Source organism: Apus apus, chromosome 1, assembly GCF_020740795.1.
Source record: "Apus apus isolate bApuApu2 chromosome 1, bApuApu2.pri.cur, whole genome shotgun sequence".
NCBI lineage: Eukaryota > Metazoa > Chordata > Aves > Apodiformes > Apodidae > Apus > Apus apus.
In genome coordinates this window covers 179,144,774-179,154,773 of record NC_067282.1, presented here as the reverse complement: position 1 = coordinate 179,154,773, position 10,000 = coordinate 179,144,774, and the positions used below count along the sequence as shown (strand labels likewise).

The following is a 10,000-nucleotide window of genomic DNA, read 5'->3' as shown; positions in this document are numbered from 1 at the left end:
ATTGTTTCAAGTCAAAGAACCTAAAACACGATAACAAAGATTAGACTAAAAGCAAAGTCTTGAAAACTACAGCCATCAGTCCTGTCACCCCCTATAAAGTTAATGGGTTGGAAAAATGGTCAATCTTTGGACTAAAAGTTGATATTTAATTGAAAGAAAATGTTTCTTAATTGTAATGGGGATTTTGCATTAGTGTGTACATGAAAAGGTACTATAGAATCTAATGCAAGGTTATGTATTGATTTCCTTCTTAACACTAGTGTAAAATGAAGGAATATTTCTACTTCATAAGCAACCTCGCCTCTTCAACACCATGACTTCTTATTGCTTTTAAGGGCATAGAAGACAGAATTGAATGAAAAGAAGAAATATTAAAATATTCTCAAAAAAAATTTGCTGATGAAAAGGAAAACAGCCATGACACTTGTGTAGACCCTGACTAACTCTGCACCAGATGTTTTATGTTGCTTTCACATTTCACAGGGTTATTTAGTTCAGGAAAGCAAGAGCACCTGTAAACCTAGCATTATACTGCCTTAATGAAAATGGCTTTAGTGATCATGGATTATAACAAGAGACCTGACATAAGGAATGTGCAAAGTCTGCCCATAGAATCAGCATCACTATAGCCTAGAAAGATGGACGTATTTAGAAAACGTAGTTTTTCTTGAAAACAAGAATGCTTGAGTAAAATTAATTTTAAGTCATAGCATTAATAATACTTAGAACACTACATTGAATTTGGGAGATTCAACTTTCCATTCAATACAAATTTATGTAAATCAGGTTCTCTTAAATCCTATACAGTTTTCTCCAATAATAAGCCATTATTTTGACATTCCACCTAACGCATTTATAAACAAAAAATTGTCATGAGTGATCCCTACCTAAGATTTGCAAGTCAGTATAAATTACTTCATTTAAAACTGAAAGACAGCATGAAATATGGAGAAACTACTGCAAATACTTTATGAAAAGTACTGCTATAATTCTATTATAAAAATTATTGCGATACTGAGTACTTACGGTCTGCTGTCAAGGTACTTCTGCTATATACCCTGTAGTCTACCATTTGTAAACACATCTTTTTGATGTTTCTGCCAACATTCTGGCAACAAAGCAGTGCATTTTCAAATGAGCTAATTAACTTAATTGTTGATGAAGCATGAAACAGTTCATTCACCCTGTTAGCTGCACCATGACAACATAAGAGTCTCAGCCCCTGAAGTTACTCATCTATATAAGCCTATCTGTAGCTTTCCATTAAGATCTATTGCATGCCAAAATGAGTACAGCTTTTCTGACAAAGACCAGTCCACAATGTATGTAGGTAGAAAATCAGTGCAGTTGTTGAAAATTCGAATGAGCACAAAAATGCCAGTAACTATTGTTTAAAAAAAGGAAAAAAATTCCAAAATCCATTGTAGTTTAAAGCTGCAGATGAAAAGCAAAAACTGTGTCACTTATTTTCTAAATGCCCTAATTTAGACAACACCTGGCAAAGCTAAACAACAAAAGTGAAATCTTTTGACTTCACTGTTCAGTCCTGAAAGGTGCAAACCCACCTGTTAGCAGTTGTGGTTTTTTTCTGTGTATCTTGTGCAAATACAAGAGTAAAAGCAAAAATAAATTAGCAAGTGAGAGTTAAATGGTCACACTCCCTTTTGTTTTTTGGATTATACCACAGACATTAATTCCCACTGTACACAAACTGTCAGAATTTAAAATGTGCTTTTTCATACTGCTACTACCCAATACACAACCTAAAGGATCTCTTCAAATTTTCTGAGGCTCCATTTCAGCAAAGGATAATAAGAGGATTAAACACGGTGCTATTGAAAGGCCTGCAAGTGTTCAACATGAAAGAAAGAATAACAATTTGACCCTTGGCAGATAACCTTGATTATCCAGTTGCCTGGAGTACACAAAAAATTCTCTGACATGATTTACAGTAAAACTTTGTTTGCCATCTTTCCCCTTCCCTGTACCAATGAATAAAAATCCACCTACTTTAAAAATTGTCCAAAATCTTCACACACGCTTTCACAGCCAGGCCATTTGCAAACTCCATGACCATAGAGAGTATGGGAGGCCCCAGTCTCCTCATGTGATGAGCTGTACCAAAAGAATAAGGCATCAGATTCATCTCAAAAGCCATAATCGTTGGAGGCTGCTAGCGCCTGTCAGGTTACGATCAGTGACAAACAGGTCAAAACAGGTCAATTTAGCTCAGAGCAGTCAGAAAAATTTAATCGTTCTATTGAATAGTTCAACTGCCAAGGCTAGATGATGTTCCAATTAGAGAAGAAATAGAACCAAAGATGACTGTTAATAAAGGATGAAAAAATAAGATGACTGTATAATACCATATGCTAATTCTGCCATATGACCTTGGTGCAACATTTACCTATAAATAAAAAATATACTCAGAAATGATCAATTTGAAGAAGATATATTGAAGATGGACAGTCAGAATTTATGAATATTGTAAATGTTATTACAGAATATTTGGGTTTTCTGATTAAATGTGTATAAAAATAAAGCTGCTTCCATTAATAAATATTTTTTTTCACAAGTATTGCTTCCATTAGCCACTTGGCTTCATAAAAAACTGTATTCCATGCCTTTTTTTGGAATCTCCACAATAGTTTCATCCATGTACAGTTATCAAAGAAATTCAGGGGACTGACCCATGGAAGTCAGTGTCAGCTACACATCCTGAAGCAAAGAACCATTACTTCAGATACAATCACAAAAGTAATAATAACTAAAAGTACTACTATAATGGTATTCAGAGAAGTACCAGTTCTTAAATAATACAGAGTAATGACAGCGACACTTACATTACAGTCTCCTATTGTAAGTATTAAAATAATTCAATTTAATATTTATTTGAAAATACAATTGTTTAAGATTTAGGTTATGTAGATACAGATTAAATTTCATCTTATATTGAGATAATATACATCTGACTATGCTAATTTATTAACTAATAAGTACTCCAGATACTATGTACTCTTGTATGCATTTAATACATTACTTGAAAATAAAAAACAATGAAGAATATCTGTCAATGTTTGCCTGAAAAACAATTTTAACTTTTTCCACTGCATTACACTAGCACCACTGAAAATTTGTCCAAAATTTGTCAACTGTGTTACTGTTGTGAATATATGAAGGAAAATTTCAGGGTTTTCTTCAGAAGAAAAAAAACAATACAAGAACTGCTTTAATGTACTGATTTTTAAAGCACATTTTACATGGAATCTTTGCACTGAATTATAACCTTGACAAAACAGATGGATGTAGATTTTCTATGAAGCCAGCAGTGCGATTCTAGAGTAAGGGCCTGACTGCCAGATGTGCTAACTCAGATATGGATGAAACTATGTGCCTACAAAAGTGCCCACAGATCTGCATTTACACCTCTAAAACAGCACAATCCTTTTCTGGGAATTCTGAGTTTTCACTACCACAAGTATAGGTGTTATAAAACTACAGACCGGTAATTGTCATTGCATCTGCAAAATTAGACATTGTTATTGAAAATGATGCTCTACTGATAAACAATTCTGAAAAAACAGGTCTTCAAGATCTCTTAATTAACCTGTATTAAATGTTATTTTGTGATTGGAAATCAAGTGACCTATGATGTTATACAACAGCTTTACATCAAATGATAAGCACAGTTGAAATCTCATCAGAATTACCTGTCTCGCCTTGCATTTAGAACTGAAGACTGTCCATTCACTATGGAATGATGAGTTATTGGTGGTGATGCTTTGGAAGTGGTGGAGGAGGTAGTAGAGGAGGAATTGTTAGTAGTGAGGTCTAGCCCTCCATGTTTAATGCCATTGTCTTCCATACTGTGAACTCCAGTCACTTCTTTCCATAACTGCTGAATCTCAGCAGGACTTAAGCCAGCTATAAAATGAAAGAGAGCTCCACTAATATAACAAAATAAAGAGTTTCATATAATGAGCTCAGTGTTATTAATGGATTAATGCCAACAATAAAGCTAATGCTGTTTTTTCAGCACAATCAACATGTAGTAAAACATTAATTCATTTTTCTAATGTTAGAATCCAGGTAATCTAACTGTCTTCTCTTGTGTTGCAGTCAGTCAATCAGAAATCACCAATTTTAATAATATTGTACTCCTGAAATCACTGCTCAAGGATCAAATAATGAAAACTACAAAGAACTCGCAAGGACTTCTTGAAAAGAAAAATGACCCACAACCCTAAATGTACTTATAGACAAGATTTTTGTTGTCTGCTTAATCAGTTTCTCCATATGGAAACATAACTCAATGCACCCACAGTTAGCTCAGATTTTAAAATTCCTCTTAATCAAACATGTAATGGAAAATAGAAAAATGCATTATACTAAGAATACAAACATTGATATTTTCTTTAAACACTTTACAAGAGCAGGGAGTAGGGGAAGAAGACTGGAGGGAGAAAAATCAGAAGAGAAAAATAAAATCAATGAGATCATAACAGTTTAACATTTGAGCAGAATGCATCTGACTTTAATTAATGACACCCACATATTCATTAGTCCTGTTTAATATTTACAAAAATTTGTCTGTTTAAAAATGTGTCTTAAAAGGCAAAACTAAAGTGACTATTTGCCAGAACAAAACCACTACAGCACAGAGCTAGATACTGGTGATTGCCTAAGCTCTTCAGTACCATACAGTGACACCAGACAAACAGGACAACAAAACTGGCCCATTTACAACTCCCTCTACACAGACGACATTACATGGATTGCAGACCATCAAATTCCTTCACTAATTTTTTGGTCCAGCCCCTACTGTGGAAAACAAATTGGAGGGTTTGGCTAGAAGAAGGGAGACTGTCTCACCAGTCTCCTGGGGTGATGGGCAGCCAGACAAAATGTGAAGAGCTTCTCAAACTCCTCTGCTATATGCACAGTACTATTCTGGAGTCTAGCCACCAGATCATTGCAGATACAGCTTAAATTTGCTCTCTACTCCACTTGTAGCATGAAAACTTGTGGTTTCCAGGAATCATCCTCAGCCACAAATAGCAATGTCTCATAGAAGGTATTCATATATCTGTCTTAGGGTTGTCTGGTTCGAGTTGAGCACTTTGCATGAAGTCACGGAAACTTCCATTAAAATATGTTTCTGTCTGAAGGGAAGACTCCCAAAATATCAGCAAGAGAAGAGCTGTGAACATTCTCTTATCTTGCCCCCAAACATGCAGCTGGAGTAGGAAATTCAGATTTTCAAAGATGAAGAGTTCACCAGAAATATATACGTCTTCTGTCACTGCCAGTCTTTTTAAGTTTGACATCTTTCTTTTGAAGAACACTAAATTAAATGCAGAGAAGAATGAGAAGCCCAGAGAGCCTCTTCTGAAAGCTCTGGTTTCATGGCTAGGTTTTTCAGCCTGACATGGTTTGGTCCAGAGGTCTCTTAAAATCTAATTCTGTCTTCTGTATCTTGTCTTTACAAGTGAAATTAGCAAAGACATGCTCATGGTACCTAGATCTGCTGAACTGTAAAACATTCAAAATGCTGATGTCTGCATTAAATTATATTCTATCAATTTTATGAAAGAGCTCAAATTTATTGTCTTTCAGAAAATTATTAAAGTGCATTTATTTATTCAAAATTTTAACTGAAGATAGTTGGGGCTTTTCGTAAACATGCTATATTAGAAAGTTGTAAAGATTTTTTTTCACTGTTTGGCAAATCTGTTTATTAGACAATGTTTTCCTTTGAAGAGATAGGAACTCAGGCTACTAAAACAGATGGAAAAAAAAGTTATGAAAAAGCACAATAAGTAACTTAACAGCAGTCTCACCATGAAGTATACAAACCTATTAAAAATAGACTAGTAGTGACTTAGGAAAGTAATGATTTCTGGAGGTAGTGTGGAAACAAATTGCTTGGAAGGTATTAATTTTTTAAAAAATTAAGAGATGAGTTAATTTTTGGACTGTTATTTTGTGTCCTGCTTCTACATTAGATCTAGGTATCTACATCAGATACCAACACCTTTTGGCAAATTCATTTACTGACACAGTGAAAAAGAGTGGCTTGGAACGGAAGTCTTAACACTGGAGTTTCTCTCATATTTGTACAGCGAAAAGATAGATTTTGAGGAAGCAAGCAAAGAAGCCAGGCTCTAATTTACTGCATTAGACAGATGGTAACAGGAGTAATGGTAATACTAGTTGTAATTGTTTAATGAGGGTGAGTAATTACTGCTGTGTTTATGAGGTATGTTCCAGCAACACTGCAATAACCCATTTTAGTGTGGTAAATAACAGTTACCTGCAAATGTAATCACAAATCAAAAAGAAAAGTAATGTATTCATTAAAGTGATATGATATACACAATACATTATTTACTTCAAAGTATTTTATTTCTCCTGCTGCTGAAGAAAATAAACTAATTTTGTATTGAAAAAAATAAACACCAAGAATAAACCCGTCTGTTTGAATAAATGAGAAGGAAAACACATTTTTTGGTCTTGCAGTGAGAAGGCTGTCATCAGAAATCATCAAACTTTGGGCTCTCGGAGAGCTGAGTAAGAGCCACTGCAGAAGGTGGGTGAATGAATGAGTGCTGGGATTGGTTGGAGCAATGGCCCTTCCCATGGGCAGGGGGAATCCTGCCCCTCTGGGCAACCACTGGGCAGCCTATTCCTCTGTGGGGAGCTACAGATGGAGCTGTGTCTCCAGGCTGCCTAGATCACCTAGACTTTTTAAAAATCAGATTGGAATTTCATTCTGGTCTCAGGCTGGTTAATTTAATAATTTCTTCACAGCACTCTGAAAGGGTGACTTTTAGGATAAAAGGATTAAGGGCAGACACTTAAAAAGTATAAAGTTATTAAGCAGATTTGCAATTAATTGTAAATTATGGCAATTTTGTAGTGTCTAAAAAACTCCCATCTTACAAGAGACCTGTAAAATGGTTGATTGATATTTTAGTTTAGATGTAAAAGTAGGCTAAGTTTTAAAGTTTTAGAGGCTGTGATAACCCTCAAAATACCCTCTCCACACTGCATTAAAGGGGAGAGCATAGGGAAGAGCATCCAGAATGGGATAAATATAAGGGACTATAATGAAAAGCACAAATACTGATTTTCTGTGCAGATTACTAACACCAAGAATTCTGGGAGTTTGAGGATACTTTTATAACTGTTTTCATTGCTATCTACTCTTTTTATGTTTGAATAAATACTTCATAAAACTACTACTTATAAAACCCATTTACGCATCTGTTTTTCATTTTCCTACATGGCCTGATAAAAACTTGGGTTTTTCGGTTTAAGTTTAGTCTTGTTTTGTTTGAATTTTTTTGTTGTTTTGTTGTAATGTATAGTCCTTTACACTTAGCTAGCATCAAGGCAGAATTCCATGGAAATAATTCAGAGCAAGCCACTGGTTTTGTGGCATAGTGAAGATCCTGTCACAAAATAAATGCTAAACCACCTTTTTTATCTTACTTGCTATACCTGACTATCAAGAAAACATTTTAAGCATTCCTGTCCTTTAAAGGCAGAAACTATACTTGGAGCAAATAGTGTTTTTATAAGGAAACCTCACAGCTGTACTTGGAAGGTCTTTTCATACTAACAAATGCAAAACCCATGCTCTGTCACTAGTAATTTAGAGGACAGTTTAGAGGACTCTTTATGACCAATAACTTCTAAACATTAATCCCCCCGTGTTTCTCTCATTGTTCTACCCATCCATAGGACCCAGTAATCTAAATGGATGCATGTAAAAATATTTGTTACACATATGTAAATCCTTCTGTATAATCATATTATACACCATGCAGCACAGTGAAAGGAGGAAAACATCCTTTTACCACATCCAGTGTCTATTACCTTAAATTCTGAAGGTTTAATGTAACACTGCCGCAGATAATGTCTGTCATAACATTTCCCAAGTTTTTTTTTATGCAAATCCCAATGCAGGGACATCTACACGGAATCTACTAAGTAATAGTTGGTTTTCTAAATATTGGACATGTTTGGATGTGCAAATTTAGGATTTACGAGAAAGTCTCAACAGATCCGAAGCCTATTAATCTTCATTACATTATTGCCAACTGGAATGGGTGCTGTACCTTCCTAATGAAAGACACAATATGCTATGAGAGAAGCTCACAGAAAGAACTCTGAGCTAGTCACAACTCTGCATTTGCTTTTCTCTTTGTTTTAGCATCTTGCTATAATGACTTTCCTTCTCAACCCTCATCACTCTATCTTCAAATTCCCTGGAACCGAATGAGTGGCCCTTGTGGAGATGCAGAGATGTATTCCAGGGAAAGCTGTCTTACGTTTTTTAGTTTTGTACATCCACATGAGGGCTACGAAAAATGGAGGTCCTATAAATTAACGTCTGTCTCTATAGGAACCCTACATACATAGTAGATATTAGAATTAGGAAAGAAAAATGGAAGAATTAAATACTTGACTGAAAGTAATTAGAATTAAAATATAACAAGGCAATAGCAAACAAGAGATTAATTTACTTTAAAAAGAACAATCCAGATATATTTTAACTGTAAAATTTTGCATTTTTAAATTTCTTTAGTACTGATCTTTTTGTCATTACTTCAGCCAGGCTTAATTCTTTGAGCAAAAGAAAGTTCTTAAAAATAAATATTTGCCTGTTTAAAAAACGCATTTAAAAGGTATTATTTTTTCTGTATTTTTCTACTGGAAGTGGATGAATGAGCGTTACATTAAACTAATTAATATCAATGCAATTGGGTAGGAGTGCTGAGGGAAATCTATGGGGATTGCTTAATGTGAGAGAAAACCTGAGGAATTCCTCTTGCAACAGATGGCACAGGAGGAGGTTGCAGAAGGTAAAGCTGTTTGGAAGGAGGTTGTGTTTCAATTGCTTTTTTACATTCTGGTCCAATGTGACTTTGTACAAAAGGAAACCAGCGTTAACAGTCTCGTGTCCAAATTCATGAACCAGCATGCCTCCTCACTGCTGTTCTCAGTAATATTTAGTGTGATAGCTCAGGACTCTTTTTTGTTGTAGTTTTTATTACTTGAGATCTGCTTGTGGCATAGCTTTTTCATACAGCACCACATATGGAATTTACACATTTATTTGGAATCTCTGCTTTCCAGAGACTGAGGTTGTCAGTGGGTAAGTCTTTATTCTATCATTTTCTTTTTTCTTCCCCCCACACTGCTGTCTATGAACTATATACTCTATTTTTCATAGAATCATAAAACTATTCAGGTTGGAAAAGACCCTTGGGATCACCAAGTCCAACCATCATCCCCATTCTACAAAGTTCTCCCCTAAACCGTATCCACCAACACCACATCCAACGGACCCTTAAACACATCCAGTGACTCAACCACCTCCCTGGCCAGCCTATTCCAGTGTCTAACCACTCTTTCTGTGAAAAAATGTTTTCCTAATGTCCAGTCTAAACCTACCCTGTTGCAGCTTGAAGCCATTCCCTGTTGTTATTGTTCTGTTTTGCTCATTTACTTTCTGAAGCTTCAATTTCATAATAAGTATCTAGTGGAGACATCAGATACATGCTTAAAGACCAGTTAAAAATAATGTTACCTGTCATGAACACAGTCTAAACAATGCTCACCGAAGGACTGTAGCATCAGAGTATTGTGTAATTTTTATGACAGACATTTAGCTCACTTCTCTATGGTAACACAAACAGAAAGACATACCTCACAGGTTATACACAGGGTTCTTAAGATCGGAAGTTTCTGATCTTATCTTAAAATGTAAGCAGCATTTATCTCTAAGTTTATTTACTACTTTTCAAAAGTCTGCACCCTATTTTATTTCAGCTATGTCAAGTAGAGTTTGAGTTCATTTTCAGCATTGAGAAATCTTAATCAAAGTGAGAAAGGGTGTTTTATTTTCTTTAAATTCTTTACTGTTATTTTTCAGTCATAATTCAATACTAGTGGAATCACAACCTCCAAAACTTTTTGTCATATTTAACAT

The 10,000-nt window shown here is 35.0% G+C and overlaps 1 protein-coding gene across 6 annotated transcripts in view; it reads right to left on the bottom strand.

Annotated features, from left to right (window-relative positions):
- The window catches only part of FOXP2 (forkhead box P2), a 422,240-nt gene that overhangs the window by 48,994 nt on the left and 363,246 nt on the right, over positions 1–10,000 (bottom strand). For all 6 annotated transcript variants that reach the window (XM_051621652.1, XM_051621617.1, XM_051621633.1 and 3 more), the window contains 2 exons: positions 3,711–3,924; positions 2,011–2,115 (listed from right to left, as the gene is read on the bottom strand). In XM_051621652.1, coding sequence (XP_051477612.1) covers positions 2,011–2,115; positions 3,711–3,924 — 319 coding nt within the window. The remainder of the gene's footprint in view (positions 1–2,010; positions 2,116–3,710; positions 3,925–10,000) is intronic.